General features: G+C 45.5%; 4 protein-coding genes across 4 annotated transcripts; 2 read left to right on the top strand and 2 right to left on the bottom strand.

Moving 5' to 3' along the window:
* Positions 1 to 545: 545 nt before the first annotated feature.
* ADE5,7 (bifunctional aminoimidazole ribotide synthase/glycinamide ribotide synthase) lies at positions 546 to 2,915 on the top strand (the record flags this gene model as incomplete). The annotated part of the gene is made up of 1 exon (XM_018880096.1): positions 546 to 2,915. One exon carries the CDS (start codon positions 546 to 548, stop codon positions 2,913 to 2,915), a length of 2,370 nt encoding a protein of 789 aa, XP_018734552.1.
* Positions 2,916 to 5,810: 2,895 nt separating this feature from the next.
* On the bottom strand, positions 5,811 to 7,421 carry DHH1 (DExD/H-box ATP-dependent RNA helicase DHH1; the record flags this gene model as incomplete). The annotated part of the gene is made up of 1 exon (XM_018880107.1): positions 5,811 to 7,421. The coding sequence occupies one exon, from the start codon at positions 7,419 to 7,421 to the stop codon at positions 5,811 to 5,813; it is 1,611 nt and encodes a 536-aa protein (XP_018734553.1).
* Positions 7,422 to 8,888: 1,467 nt separating this feature from the next.
* STE7 (mitogen-activated protein kinase kinase STE7) lies at positions 8,889 to 10,886 on the top strand (the record flags this gene model as incomplete). Its single annotated transcript, XM_018880118.1, has 1 exon — positions 8,889 to 10,886. The coding sequence occupies one exon, from the start codon at positions 8,889 to 8,891 to the stop codon at positions 10,884 to 10,886; it is 1,998 nt and encodes a 665-aa protein (XP_018734554.1).
* Positions 10,887 to 11,127: 241 nt separating this feature from the next.
* AWJ20_313 (uncharacterized protein) lies at positions 11,128 to 11,421 on the bottom strand (the record flags this gene model as incomplete). Its single annotated transcript, XM_018880129.1, has 1 exon — positions 11,128 to 11,421. One exon carries the CDS (start codon positions 11,419 to 11,421, stop codon positions 11,128 to 11,130), a length of 294 nt encoding a protein of 97 aa, XP_018734555.1.
* Between the last annotated feature and the right edge of the window lie 4,956 nt (positions 11,422 to 16,377).

Raw genomic sequence — 16,377 nt, forward strand, 5'->3', positions numbered from 1 at the left:
TGTTAGAACACCCGCTAATTCAACTACGAAGCGTTTCCAGCCCAATATAAATGGCCTAATAAAATTATTTTTCTCGAGCAGGTTGGTGCTGGACTCAATTCTGGACCCAACACAGACCCAAACACGGACCTCCAACCCCTCTAACAACTCCAAATTCACCAACCAACCCTCCCCAATCCCTCTGGAGCCTCTGGAACCCCCCAGGCCGCTTGCGAAGCAAGCACAACGGGGTCTGGGGCAGCGCCCCAGCCGCCGGAGGCAATCCGCCGGGCCACTGGCATATCCAAATCAGAGATCGTCCGAGGTGCATGCATTATCGAGGAGATAAGGGCAGGGGTGTATGTGCAAAAAAAATTGTGGAAAAGAAAAAAAAAAGTCAGCCGTGCGGTGATAATAGTAGAAGCAGTGATCGTGGAGAGAGAGAGATATGACTCGATCCGAATCAAGTCTGTAAGACCCCCCCCCGTTCAGTTTATTTCTTGAGATCCAAGGAATCAGCACTTGTGTGTACATCAGTGGCCTTGTTACGTCTTTGACAGTGAACCATGGCTTCTTTGAATATTCTTCTCATCGGTAATGGTGGCAGAGAACATGCTCTGGCATGGAAACTCAACCAATCCAAGCTTGTCAACAAGATCTATGTTGCTCCAGGAAATGGTGGTACTGGTAATGGCCAGCTTTCTAAGGTCGAGAACATTGCCATTGGATCGAGTAAACAGGATTTCGAGAAGCTGGTTGAGTTTGCTGTGAAGAATGACGTGAACCTCGTGGTTCCTGGTCCTGAACAGCCTTTGGTTGAAGGTATTGAGGGTTACTTCCGTAAAGTGGGTATTCCTGTATTTGGTCCTTCTGAAAAGGCTGCTCGTATGGAAGGTTCTAAGACGTTCTCCAAGGATTTTATGGCTAAACACAAGATTCCTACTGCTGAGTTCGAGAATTTCACTGATTTCGACAAAGCCAAGGCATATGTTGAGTCTGTTAACCACAATGTCGTTATCAAGGCTTCAGGTCTTGCTGCTGGTAAGGGTGTTCTTATGCCCACTACAAAAGAAGAGGCTTATAAGGCTCTTGAACAAGTCATGAAGGACAAGGAATTTGGCGATGCTGGTGATGAAGTTGTTGTTGAGGAATGTCTGGAAGGAGACGAGTTGTCCATTTTGGCATTCAGTGATGGATATACAGTTATTGATTTACCAGCTGCTCAAGATCACAAGCGAATTGGTGAGGCCGATACTGGTTTAAACACTGGAGGTATGGGTGCTTACTCGCCCACTCCAATTGCTACTCCAGAGCTTATTGACGAGATCAGAGAGACCATTCTTAAACCTACCGTCACCGGCATGAGAAGAGATGGCATCCCATTTGTGGGTATGTTGTTCACTGGTATCATGCTTACCAAGACAGGACCCAAGGTTCTTGAGTATAATGTTCGATTCGGTGATCCAGAGACTCAAACTGTGTTACCATTACTTTCTGAAGATACTGATTTGGCAGAGGTATTCCTTGCCTGTGCTGAACACCGACTTGACTCGGTCACTTTAAAGGTTAATCCTGGATTTGCCACTACTGTTGTTCTTTCTGCTGGTGGATATCCATCTAGCTATGAAAAGGGTGATGAAATCACTGTTGGCGAGGTTGCGAAAGATACTTTTGTTTTCCATGCTGGTACTTCTACCAAGGATGGTAAGATTGTTACTTCTGGAGGAAGAGTAATTGCCTCGTCTGCTGTTGCTCCTACCTTGAAAGAAGCTGTACAAAAGGCTTATGAAGGTGTTGAAAAGATCCAATTTAAGAACAGATACTTCCGTCGTGATATTGCTCATCGTGCTTTCCGCGATGCCAGCAAATCTTCTGCTGCTAATTCTACCAGTATCACTTATGAACAAGCTGGTGTGTCTGTTGACCAAGGAAACAAGTTTGTTGAAGAGATCAAAGCCAAGGTGAAGTCTACTCGTCGTCCTGGTGCTGATGCTGATATTGGTGGATTCGGCGGTTTATTCGACCTTAAGGCCACTGGGTTCCGTGACCCTCTATTGGTAGGAGCCACTGATGGTGTTGGTACCAAGCTCAAAATCGCTCAAACCTTGGGTATCCACGATACCGTTGGTATTGATCTTGTCGGTATGAACGTCAATGATTTGGTTGTTCAAGGAGCCGAACCTTTGATCTTCTTGGACTACTTTGCCAGTGGAAAGCTCAACATTGAGACTGCTGCTGCTTTTGTCAGTGGTGTTGCCGAGGGATGTATTCAAGCCGGTTGTGCTCTTGTTGGTGGTGAGACTGCCGAGATGCCTGGTCTTTACCACGGAGACGATTATGACGTTAACGGTACTTCTATCGGTGCTGTTGAGCGTGATGCTATTCTTCCCCGTTTGGATGACCTCGCTGTTGGTGATGTTGTTCTTGGTATCGCTTCTCACGGTCCTCACTCGAATGGATTCTCGCTTATCAGAAAGATTCTCGAGGTTTCCAAACTCCAGTACACCGACAAGGCTCCTTGGGACCCCTCTACCACTGTCGGCAAGAGTTTGTTGACCCCCACCCGCATCTACGTTAAATCTCTACTACCCATCATCAAGCAAAAGAAGATCATTGCTTTGGCTCACATCACTGGTGGTGGTCTCGTTGAGAACGTGCCCCGAGTTCTCCCTAAACACTTGAATGCCGAGATCGATGGTTCTTCTTGGGAAATTCCTGCTGTCTTCCAATGGCTTGGAAAGGCTGGTAACGTTCCTGTCTCGGACATCTCCAAGACCCTGAACATGGGTATTGGTATGGTCGTCATTGTCAAAAAGGAAGACGCCGCTTCTGTGCTTAGCCAGCTTAACGAGGCCGGTGAGAAGGCCTATAGCATCGGTTCCATCGTCTCTGGTGAACAAAAGTGTGTTCTCAAGAATACCTCCAACTGGTACTAAACCCGCAATATATGGTACATTATTTTATTAATAAACTACTCTAGACTCTGTGGGAACCTGCTCGCCTCCGGCGGCTGGGGCTGCGCCCCAGACCCCACTGCTCCTCTCGCTTCGCTCGAGTCGTTTTGTCTACCGGTTGCTAGCTTTATTTTATCCTATAAGGAGTGTTAAATGCTGAAAACAAGGAACTGAATGAGCTGCTATCATTTGACGACCATTTGAAAGGGATATTCTCTTGAAACGAACCGGCAAGTCAGGCTGTACAGGATATAGTTACTCGAACTGCTGAACCGTAACTGAACAGACCACTGTCCCTTGCTATTAATAGCATATGCCAAATTCTTTCCACGGAACCTGAGATAATGAAGACTGACGACCACCCATCCTGATTGCCTCAAAAATGGTATAATATTTAGCTATTCACATGGAAAACGGCGTTTCAAATTGATGCTGAAATTCGGACCAGCTTAATAATGAGACACTTCACATACATGTCAAGGTAGTTGTGAAGAAATTCACTGATTTGACGCAATTCCTAAGCCATCCATTGGTGGAAAATTTTTGTACTCTCCAAATTACTTATTCTTCATTTCCGGAGAAAAGACATTTTCACCTTTCAGTCAATTGGACGTTTTTAGAAATTTTTTTTCAGCACGAAGTCAAAGTATACCATACTACTTTCAATTTATTATCAATTGTTTCAAGGGTGCATCGCTCATACATTTAGAATGACAGTCATTTATTGTCTATGGATGAATGGAGTTGAACTACGGAAGATAATGATATAACTAGGAAATAGTCAAGTCTTTAAAAATCGTGCTTCTAAATGGGATATGAAGATGTAGATTGTTTATTTAAAAAAATTGAGGTACTTAAAGAAAGAAAAACTAGAGAAAAAAAACCTAGATAGGAACGGTTGCTCACTCAGAACGTTTATTGCTGGGAACCGCCTGATTGGGTGTTGCCGGAAGCTGGAGCTGGTGCATTTTCAGAGGTACCGGTAAGAGCGTCGATGGGAGTGCCAACAAGGTGAGCAAGAGTGTCCCAAGTACCGTGACTGAGAGTCTGGAAAATTGGGCCATTCAAAAAGTTGGAGACATCTTCAGAAAGACCTCCGGTAATGGGAGCAAGTGCTGGACCAGCAGCTCCTGTAATCGAGTCGGCCATATGGTCAACAGCATCGAGTCCTTTGTAAACGCTTCCGGCGGCACTATTACTTTGCAACAAACCGTTGATGTTGTTAGCAAGGGGAGCAGCCATTTGAGCACCTTCGGAGTTTCCAAACATGCCAGTTTGGTCTGTTCGCAAACCGTCGTCCGATGGAGACGCTTGGTTTTGAGAAGGAGTGGCATTTTGGCGTGCCTGGAGAGTAGCAGAGCCAGGGCTCTTGTAAGTAGAGACATAGCTATTGAGAGTTTGAACAGCACTATCAAGTTGAGAAGGAACAGCAGAAGGGCCCTTAGCCTGCTTAATTGCGTTGACACTATTGGTGACCGATGAAAGATAGCTTTGCAAGTTTTGAGTTTGGTCCTGGCTCGATTGCTTGGAAAGAGCGATGACTCCATTAATTCCACTAGTCAACACAGCCGAAAGAGCTGAGATGTCGGCTGGAGAAGCACTTTGAAGGCCACTGATCAACTGGTCATTGGATAGTTGGCCAGAAGGAGCTGGGGCTGCAGGAGTAGACTGAGCTACAGGAGCAGCTTGAGAGAAGGTGGCCAAGACGATGGCGGCAGTCAAAACGATGAACTTGGAGTACATTTTTGCAAGTGGTGACTGTTATTCTTAAAGAAAAGATTAGCTGAGTTGCTGGTAGAAATGATTGAATCTGAGAGACTAGAAAGAGATAGAGAGATGAGTGATGAGAAGAAGTAGATTATCTTGGACAAACGTCTCTTTATGTACTTATGAATTCTCTATATCACTAGCTTAGATGTCCTGTTTCAAGAATTGGCCTTGATATGGCCTGATCACTGGCCTCTCCGATGTTCATGAGACAATTACAGTGAACATTGAGTCTGGACTGTACTTCACAGTCAATAGTTGTTGATGATGATGAATAATTCATTTTCTTCTGGACAAGTGCGCCTGTATCAAGAGTAAATGTTAATCACTTGGCAGCGATATATTCGCTTGGCATGCGATGCTAGAATTAACATAACTGTGTATTTGGGAGAGGAGTACCTGCTTTTATGGGCTACTTGCGCAGCAAGCTGAGACATTTTCATGTATCTGCCGCTACACTCAACATTGTAGTTTAATTTATAGTATACGTCAATACCCATATTTCTTGGCCCTGTAAAGGAGTTTCAGAAGATCCACAAAACAACGACGAGTCCAGGGTCTGGACCACAAATACGAGCTGGACCCTGTCGAGCCCACCACCTGAGCACCACGTTAAAGGACGCGATTTCTATTGGTGGCCTGCCTCCGGCGGCTGGGGCTCTGCCCCAGACCCCGTGGCTCCTCTCGCTCCGCTCGAGTCGTTTGCGTCGAGGGTCCCAGCCATCTCCTGCGAAGCAGGAGCTACGGGGTCTGGGGCAGCGCCCCAGCCGCCGGAGGCACATCAGACAGTTCATATTTATAAAGCATGTTAGAGTATACACTAGCGACGAGCCAAAAAAAACACAGGTTCCTGGTCAGGAACATGCGAAAAAAAACCCGTCGAAAGCTCGTGTGATGTGGTGAAGCTATTAGGTGGAGGAGGTGGATTTAAGGGTAGAGGACGTCAATAAATAGCTCATACGTAACAACAGAAACAGACAGCAGCGGGTACACGCAGAAACGGAACAGGTGAAAGCAAAGAATAAACGGCAAACAATCAAAAAGCAAAGGTAGAATACTAGTAAAACAGAACATAAATCGTATCACATGGGGAACGTTAGCATGCTGTGTTTACTGGGGGAGAGCTGGAGGGGGTTGGGCATAAAACTGGCCGTTGGGTGGCACAGGTGGCTGTTGAGGGAATCCCTGAGGTGGATAGCCAGGTTGTGGGGGGTATCCTTGAGGAAATTGAGGATATCCTTGTGGAGGAACTCCTTGAGGAGGTTGCGGTTGACCAGAGAAGGCCTGGCTAGGGTGCTGGTTTTGGGTGGGAATCTGGTTTGGGTTTTGATTCTGATTTTGTTGTAGATGTTGTTGACCCTGTTGTTGCTGGTGGTGATGGTGTTGGTTGTGATGCTGGGGTCTTGGTTGGAAGTTCAAGTCAGTTTGTTGTTGGTACTTTTCGTGGCTACGTTGGTTGGATTTGGGCAACTCTTTCAGAGGGAAAGGCTTGGGAATAGCGTCAGTGTTTTGGGCAACATACAAAGACCTGTCGATATGCGAAGGAATGGGCTTGATTTCAGTACCCAACTCCTGTTCTATTTGGTACAAGTTGAAACGGTCGTTCCAGTTGATAAGGTTGATGGCCAGACCCAAGTGACCGAATCTACCAGATCTACCGATTCTATGCAGATATGTTTCGGCGTTTTTGGGGAAGTCAAAGTTGATAACCACGTTGACAGCTTGAATATCGATACCACGAGTAAGCAAATCTGAGCACACCAGGTTACGACAGGTTCCGTTACGGAACTCGTGGAAAACTCGGTTACGGTGGGCTTGGATCATCTTTGCGTGACTGTAGTAGCATGAATAGCCGAGCTCAGTGATTTTTCTAGCCAATAATTCAACACGGTTCGTCGAGTTACAGAAAATAATCGATTGGTTAATAGACAGTTTGGAAAATAGCGTGTTCAAACAGTGTAGTTTCTGCTTCTCCTCAACAAACGCGTAATATTGGGTAATACCTCTCAAAGTGAGCTCGTCCATTAAATTAATTTCATATGGCTTGTTAAGATGTTTATCCATAAAACTCTTGACGAGCAATGGGAAAGTGGCTGAAAATAATAGGATCTGTCTGTCAGGAGGGAAATGGGCCAACAATTGTTCGATAATAGGAGTGAAATCCGGTGATAGCAGCTTATCGGCTTCGTCCATGATAAACATAGGACATTCCGAGAAATCCACAACGTTCTTACCAGCCAAATCAAGAACTCTACCAGGAGTACCCACTAATACATGAACACTCTCATTCAAACGAATAATATCGTCCTTTAGAGTGGTACCACCGGTAGTGACCATGACATTAATACCTAAGTGCTTGCCCAAAGTACGACATACTTGGGATGTTTGCAATGCTAATTCTCTTGTTGGCACTAGAATCAAAGCCTGGATCTTGCCTAGTTTAGGGTTGACTTGTTGTAACGCTGGAATGGTGAAAGCAGCAGTCTTACCAGTACCATTCTTGGCTCTAGCAAGAATGTCTCTGCCTGCCAGGGCAATGGGAATGGCTTCTTCTTGAATAGGTGAGGGTTTTTCAAAGCCGGCTTCAAAAATGCCCATTAGAAGCTCTCTCTTGAGATAGAAGTCTTCAAAGCCGTTACCTTTTGTAGCGGTCACGTCTTCAGTCTGAGGACGGTGGTCCTTTTCAGGAATATTTAATTGAGATTTCCAAGCGTCGGACATTGCGAATTAATGTGACAGGATGTAGATATGATCAAACGTGTAGAGTAAAGTCAACTCGAGCTATAAAGTAGCTGTAAATGTAGGTAGATGTAATGAGGATATGGTGGACCAATGGGCTTTCTTACAATTTGTGAGTCGAGCGGGGTCGAGTCCGAGGTCTTGGTGTACTTTCTTTCAAATATAACCGTGAAACTGTTTAGATTTTTAAAACAACAGCCAAAGCCAGTAGCTTAGAGTAAACCCGTGAATAATTAATTCGCTGATGTTCGATGATGTTCGCTGATGCTTTTACTGGTCAAGCTGGAACTGTGAAAATAACAGTGCGAAAGATGTGACTGATTGATATAACAGATATGACAAATGTGAAAAAGTGATCCAGAGGCAACAACAATTACACTTGAAAAACACTAAATAAAACGGTCAAGAAACCCAGTGTAATAAAAATAATATGAAAAAGAACCACAATACTGGAAGTGCAAGAGGCGTGATATAAATAACAAGTCACAGAAGCGGTAGTGAAAAAAACAATGGCAGTTCTTCAAGCGGACAGGAAAATTGTCTAATAAATAAACTGGCCGAAAATAAAAAACTCCGAGTTCGGTCGAAATAAGTGGAATACAGACGCCGGTTGGTGATGAGATGATGTTGTGTGTATGTGAGTGAGTGAGGAAGAACACACGGAACATTTCTGCGACAAAATATTACCTTGCCGCCGGTCGGCTCCTCCACACCCATCCGAAACTGCTGGGGTCGGCCATTCAGTGGCTCTAATTTTTACTCGCTGCTTCCACTCAGCCGCACACCAGGGTTGCGGCTTCTTTTAACTTTTCACCCGCGCCCGCGGCACGCTCTCCTGCGAAGCAGGAGCTACGGGGTCTGGGGCGGAGCCCCAGCCGCCGGAGGCAGTCAATCACCCCGGGGGTCCGCTCATGCCTCCGGCGGCTGGGGCTGCGCCCCAGACCCCCCGGCTCCTCTCGCTTCGCTCGAGTCGAGACGTCGGGGGTAGTCGGGTAGGGGTATGTGCCGCAATCGCGGGTATGTGGGTTAGGGTGGGGTGTTTCAGGGGAACGGCAGATCAGGCAGCCAGCGGGTTAAGTGAGCTGGTGTGGATGTAATCAGCTGGCGGATCAGGGAGTCAGACTGCCGGGTCTATTGAGAAGTGAAAGTGTTTGAGATTGAGAAGACTGGACTGGAACTTGGAAGAGAAAGAAGAAAGACAGGTTTTATATTTTGCATTGGTTAAAGCATTGGATTTGTTTGGAGTGTCTTATTTTATTTTTGGTACTACGAGGAAGTCTGGAGGTCTGGTTTATGCTGGTGGTGCTGCTGCTGCTACTGCTCACGGTCTAGATTCGAGAGTCGGTTTTTTTGGATTTTGGGCTTTTGAGGCCATTGGCTTGCTTATAGCCAATTTAAGTACTTCTAGCACAGGTGTGCTATTGGTCTGTGGGCTATTTCGAATGAAAAATGTCAGGTTCTGCTGAGTTCACAAGACAGAAGTTGTCCCTCGGGGACGACAGTGATACCAGCTCACGAGCCTCTATTCAGGTCGGTATTGGTAATGGCAGTTCTATTGTTAATAATGGACTTGGATCCGGTTCTGGTTCTGGTTCTAATACACTGGATACAGATTTAGGTGCTGGAACTGTTCCAGCTGCTGTAACTACCGCTGCTGGTGCCACTGCTACCACAGCAGTTTCTGCCATTGCTGATATTGTAAGCACTGCACCTGCTGCTGCTGACAGTCGACCTGTGACTGACAATTTTGCAAGTCCAATTGATACTGCCAGTTCAGTATTTGGTGCTGGGATTAGTACTGGTGTTGGATCAGTCGGTGGTATCGCTATTGCTCTTCCAGATAGTCAAGACTCGGTTCATAGTCCGGTTCGCAGCACAATTTCCAGTGCTAGTTCCAGTCCGTTGACTGCTAACACTGCTGATACTGCTACAGCCAGTCCAAATAGCTCGTTTAATTCTGTCAATTCGTCTTCTGTTGACGATGTGCCAAGAATACTTCCTGTAAAGACGCTGAAGAGGAAGAATTTCAAGGCTCTTTCCTTGCCAGTATCATCTCCAGGATCTGGAAACATCAACACAAATGGACTTGGCAATGGACTTGGCAATGGAGTAGGTAATGGCAACGGCAATGGCAATGGTACGTCGAATGATTTTATGTCAGCAGGCTCCAATGGCGGTCATGTTCCTAGTCTGCTGGCCCCTTCAACGGCTGCTAGTGCCAGACAATCAACCCAGAGAGTTGCACCAGTACCTCTGGGCAGCATCAATGGAAACAATAACAGCAATAACAACAACGGTAACCCAAATAATAGTAATAGTAGCATCAACAATAACAGCAATAGCATCAACAACTTCAATAATAATAGTAACAACAGCAACTCTAACGATAATATCAATAGCAATATCAGCAGTAATAGCAGCAACAACGGTAGCAACGGTTCTTATGACACATCATATGGAGCCAGCGGTCCTGTGGACTCATCTATAAATAACTATTCCAGTAACAGCATTGGTGTTTCGACTTACACAGGAGGCGGTAACATTGTGACCCAGCTTGCATCTCTTGAACTGGGAGTCGAGTTCAAATTGGATCTTCGAGAAGAAGATTTCGAAAACATCACAGATCTCGGCCATGGAAATGGAGGCACTGTCAGCAAAGTAGTGCATGTGCCTACAAAAACAGTCATGGCTAAGAAGGTCATTCATCTGGAAACTAAACCCGCTGTTCGTAAACAGATTGCTCGCGAGCTTCATATTATGCACGAATGCGAGTCCGACTACATTGTCGGATACTATGGCGGGTTTGTCACTGAAAGTAGTGTCATTATTTGCATGGAATACATGGACTGTGGTTCTCTAGACCGCATCTCCAAACTTAAAGGGTCTATCAATGAAGGAATCATATCCAAGATTACCTACGCTGTTGTCCAAGGGTTGACTTATTTGTACGACGAGCACCGGATTGTTCACCGAGACGTCAAACCATCGAATGTACTCGTCAACTCACGAGGCCAGGTCAAATTATGCGATTTCGGTGTATCTGGCGAGCTTATTAACTCGCTTGCCGAAACTTTTGTAGGAACCTCGACGTACATGTCACCAGAACGCATCCAAGGAGCAGCATACTCTGTCAAAGGCGATGTATGGTCGCTTGGACTGACCGTTCTCGAGCTGGCAATTGGTAAATTCCCGTTCTCATCTAACAATGGAGGTAACCCTGGCAGTATTCTCGATCTTCTACAACGCATTGTCAACGAAGACCCACCTGCACTTCCCGACAACGGCCAATTTAGTCCCCAGTTCCGCAAATTCGTCGACAAATGTCTCTACAAAGAGCCTCAACGCCCCACCCCCCACGAACTCCTCGACCACGACGCATTCATCCTCACCGCCAAACACTCGGCCATCTCCGTCGAAAACTGGGCCTGCGACCTCTGTATCGACTAATAATCTAGCAAATTCCCACCTGCCTCCGGCTCCGCCCTCGTTCGCGGAGTCGGTTGTGCCTCCGGCGGCTGGGGCGCTGCCCCAGACCCCGTGGCTCCTGCTTCGCAGGAGAACTGCTGCGATCCCCCACAAAAACGACTCGAGCGAAGCGAGAGGAGCAGCGGGGTCTGGGGCGGAGCCCCAGCCGCCGGAGGCACACGCCCCCCTTTAAAAAGATAACAGAGTTGAATATGTACAGAAGTCAGTGGAGTTTTGAGTCGGCCTCTTTGGAGAGCATGAGAGTGTCGTAGGCTCGGTAGAGTCCGAGTGCGAGCACGCCGACACCGCCCAGACGGACCGTGGCCCGCCAGGCTGGAGTGGCGGCCTGGGGGAGTGGCTGGCCCTCTTTGGCCATGAACACTGCTCCAGATGCCATGTAACCACCTCCGGCAATCATGACAGCAGCCGACGTCAGCAGACAGGGAAAGCACGGTTCTTGTGGCTGCTGGCCGTTTGGTGGCGTTTTCGGGTTGAACACGTCCAGAATGTTCGACATTGTAGTGTGAATGTGGTTGGTGAAGATATCATCAGATCAGATCACCTTCCAAAATGACAGTGAAGTATTCGACTCCGTTATAGCGATATTCAGGGGGTGGCATGCCTCCGGCGGCTGGGGCTCTGCCCCAGACCCCGTGGCTCCTCTCGCTTCGCTCGAGTCGATTTCGTCCACGGTTTGGGCAGTCTCCTGCCAAGCAGGAGCTACGGGGTCTGGGACAGCGCCCCAGCCGCCGGAGGCACTGATCCCGACCCCTGTTATACGGTCTACTGCATGGGTTAAACTAGCGAGAAAAGCGTTCTGAAGGGAATAAAATGGGGATACCCAACAAAATCTATAGCAAAGTAGCTGGGAGGAGCTGAATAGAGGCCTGGATATGACCTAAATCGACTGCTGTTTATAAAGTCGACTGGAAAATAGTTTTCTAGGCATTTCATCTTTGGACGGATCACTACCTGTGTCAGGCCCAATTGATTGGATATATCAGGCCGGGGGCCGGGAATTGCTTGCAAAGCGACATACTGGGCCCAATGTTTCCGGCGGCTGGGGCTCTGCCCCAGACCCCGTTGCTCCTGCTTCGCAGGAGTTACTGGGATCGCAGAAGAAACGACTCGAGCGTAGCGAGAGGAGCAGTGGGGTCTGGGGCGTAGCCCCAGCCGCCGGGGGCGAATGGCACTCTGTATCTCATGTGATGATCGATGTAATTGCGGTATAAATTATCCGAGTTATGTGCTACAGTAAAGTAAACTGGCTTTGTTTTCCGTAGTCCGATAAATATTCTTGCTCTAATAATGTTACCCGGAATTGACAGTCATACCCTAGCCCTCTACTTTCTCCATTGGATCCATGAACCAAAATCCATGAGACCAGACTAATACTAGTTGAATGTAATCAGCTGGAGACTCTAGTTTGATAATAATTCTGTCGCTTAGAGACCATTCCATGTGCTGATCCTGGAGTACCATCTGAGTTGGACTATCTGGAGGTATTGGTCGAGAGATGGCCCATTCTGTACATAAGGCCACATGAGTCAACCTTGGTGACTCTAGAAATATTAGTTAACTACAATTGGCTGGAGATATTGGTTTGTATATTCACCCTGGACATTTTATTCTGTGAACACACTGTGCTGTTCCCTGGATTTGCTAATATGAACGGTGGACTGGGGACCGTCGAGTGTTACCCGGTGTTGAGAGACCACCATACCGTGAATGTTCACCGCTGAGATAGTTCCTCTGTTTTTCGTTTTTTCCTTTTCGAATGTACTTATCCAAGTTTATTTTACTTGATATACCCACTATAGCAGCTTTTTTTTCCAGTACTATGACAATGTCTCCTGCTTTCAAAACTTTTAGTGTTACCCGGGAATGCATTGAATGCTCTCTCTATAGAAAATGGCATGGAATGTCGTGAGCCAGAAATAATAAAGTTTATATTGACGAGTTTAACCACCGCTCATCGTCATAGGCATTGACAGCCTTTTTCTTTTATTATTATAACTTCGTTTGAATTCACCACAGAAAAGACATGTTCTTTTAGACTTCCTATCAGATACGACAGGAACGAGATAAGCGACAGCTGTGCAGGTGGCCGATATGCACCTGGAGCGACCTATTCTCCAAGCCAGGCCTGCCTCCAGCGGCGGCGGGGGCTTCGCCCCAGACCCCACTGCTGCTCTCGCTTCACTCGAGTCGGACGAGGGGGGTCAGTGCAGAATTTAAGTCTAGAGCCGGGTATTCCAGGCTTAGCCAGAGCGGTACCGAGAGAAAAAAAATAAATGGGAAGGGAACCCACACCCGACTCGAGCGAAGCGATACGAGCAGTGGAGTCTGGGGCGAAGTCCCAGCCGCCGGAGAGCAGGTCTGGCTCAGCAACATGTTAAGGGGTCCCTGCATGAGATCTGACAGATGATCGGCGATGCGAAACGACGAACCCGACAGCTCGTGTACAGATAAGATCTGACCACTGAGTTAGTATGCAGATCGAATCAACACTGAAATATAAATAGCAAAATGTTTTCAAGATTTTATGAGCAGCGAGAAACGTCTTTTAAGAACCGAGAAGACCGGATATAAAGCTACTGAGGAACAAGAGAGATTTCTGAATAATGGAGTATGTACATTTTATTTATAGTAGTAGAGTCGACAGTGGTACTAACATGAAAACAGGACTAGTAATATCACTCTCACTCAGTTGGATACACTCCCTTCTTTCCAAAGTTTGAACTACTTTGAAAGGGCATGGGCTCGCTACTTCAGCTCGTTTGATAGCCCGCTAATTGCTACAGGACTATTACTCTTAATATCGCATGAGCTGGTATACTTTGGACGCTCCATACCGTGGGCCATTATTGATATGATCCCATACTTCCGCAAATATAAAATCCAAGACACTAAAATACCAACTACCAAGGAATACTGAGAGTGTCTGAAATCAGTTCTACTATCTCACTTGTTTGTAGAAGCCATTCCTATTTTTGGATTTTATCCAGTTTGCGAGTATTTCAACATCAGCATTGGAGTGCCATTTCCTAGCTGGAAGGACTGGGCCATTCAGACAGCGACTTTTTTTGTTTTTAGAAGGCACTTGGCATTACTGGGGACATCGTCTTTTACACACTAAGTATCTGTATAAGAGAATCCACAAACAGCATCACAAGTATGCCGCTCCATTTGGCTTAACGGCTGAGTATGCACATCCAGTTGAAGTAGCTTTTACTGGAACTGGTACAGTAGGCAGTCCACTACTATGGGCATATGTTTTTGGAAATTTACACTTAATTACTGTTCTTACATGGATTGTACTTCGCTTATTTCAAGCAATTGATTCCCATTCTGGATATGAGTTCCCTTGGTCCCTGGATCATTTCTTACCAGTGTGGTCTGGTGCCGACCACCATGATGACCACCATCGCTATTTCACTGGCAACTACGCATCATCGTTTAGATGGTGGGATTATTTCTTGGGAACAGAGACAAACTCCACTGTTAAAAAGAGACTTGAATCTAAGAAGAAGAAATAATCTCATTGCAGTATTATAATTTATATACATGTATATATTGTCTATGTAACAGACCTAAGTAATAAAGTTATAATTTATCAAAATTGAAGTTGATGATCAATTTTTTTGCTAAGTATTTCTGCCAAATATTTTGCCTGTGAATTAACATCGTGGATATATTATCTAATCTGAAACTATGTCAACGTATTTTGTACATGACGTACAGATCAACACAATGCCGCTGCAGATACAGTTAGGATAACAATTAGCTACTCTGTATCTTGCATGTAAACGCATCAACCGCCCAACCCCTATGAAGAAACAAGAAGAACAAAGTCGCGCGTTTAGCTTAATTGGCAAAGCGACTATCTTAATAACTACTACTGCCCAAATAATATCTGACTAGCTGAGCTTCACAGATGTCAAAACGACGCTCGGCTATGCCACAAGTCACCTCACGAGAAGCTTGGGACACCTGAGATTCCAGGGGGTACTAGTACTAAGGCCTTAATATATCATAAAATATAAGTAAACCTAATTGCGATATATATGGTCATTATCAGTTATTTCTTTATATCTGATGACTTTTAATTTACTAGATTCAACAAGCCTGACAGCTGCGGCTGGCCCTAATTAAGCTATGCACGAAGAAGCACCTCTTTAGAAACTAAATAATATCGATATTAATCCACACTACAGATCTGAAATATCTGCATACAATGGGGTTAGAAATTAACCTTCATCCCACTCTGGCGAACCGCGAGGGACCACGGGGTCTGGGGCAAAGCCGCAGACCGCCTGAGGCTTCTTATGTATCTAACTAGCTCAGATCTATTAAACAACTCAATTCACGTTCCTCGCCATTCCTCAGAAATTAATGACCCACCAATATACTGATTCTGAAAACTAATAATAATAATAATAATAATAATAATAATAATAATAATAATAATAATAATAATAATCCAACACTCTTTAATAAAAATATCTTCTTCTCTTTTTTCGACGCTTTTCCTTCGGGCAGTTCTCAAATTCCTTAAACAGCACTTTCAACTTTTTCCAGTCAACTGAAAAGTCAACATCTTTACTAACTTCTGTAAAACTATACTGGAAATTCGCGAGAACAACATCATTACCAGAACGAACCATAATACCATTCTTTTTACCATACTTATGGAATACGCCCAGTTCATGTATTTGTTGGTAGTTCTCTTTGACCGTTTTATACAAAAGTTGCAGATCTCGACGAACTTTGACCTCTTCTTCAACTGAGATATCTGGACGCTTGAGCTCACTTGCCAATCTTTCCATAAAATCGATGATAGGAATGTATTCATTCATACTTTCGGTTACAATGATATTGATTTCGCCTTCTTTTAATACCTCGTAAATATGGGGAATAATACTTCCTTGAACACTGGCTAGCTTCTCAAATGCCAATTTTTCGGCAGAGAAAAGATGTTCCACACACTTCGGGTAACATCTAAGCGTGGCAAAAGTTCCATTCACTGTGGCGAACTCCTGAATAATAGGCATATAACTTGTCATCACTTTAATCATCAATTGATCCCAATCAGCGTGGAATTGAAAGCGCCCTTGATCAGACTTTGGTCTAACCACCCGCTCCAGCCTTTGCAAATTCAAGTTGATTGCGGGCAACCGCTCATCTTCAGCGTGCCTGTCAGCTGTAAAGAACTCAGTGTGACGAATGATGTTAACCGGCGAAAATTCCATAGCATCGGGGGTTGGAAGAATTGAAAACGGATTCGGCTCCATCTTTATTTCCATTGCAATGGACTTACCTCGTTTGACGGGATCTTTTTCGTTTGACCAGTATGCTAAATAAGCAGCTATCGCGTGTCTGACAGTTGGTTCCGTAGAGTCGTAATTAAGGCGGAATATATCGTAATTCAGCCGACCATCCTTGTATCCAGTGATATCAATGAAGAATGTTT

The sequence above is a fragment of the Sugiyamaella lignohabitans genome, chromosome A, assembly GCF_001640025.1.
Source record: "Sugiyamaella lignohabitans strain CBS 10342 chromosome A, complete sequence".
Lineage (NCBI taxonomy): Eukaryota > Fungi > Ascomycota > Dipodascomycetes > Dipodascales > Trichomonascaceae > Sugiyamaella > Sugiyamaella lignohabitans.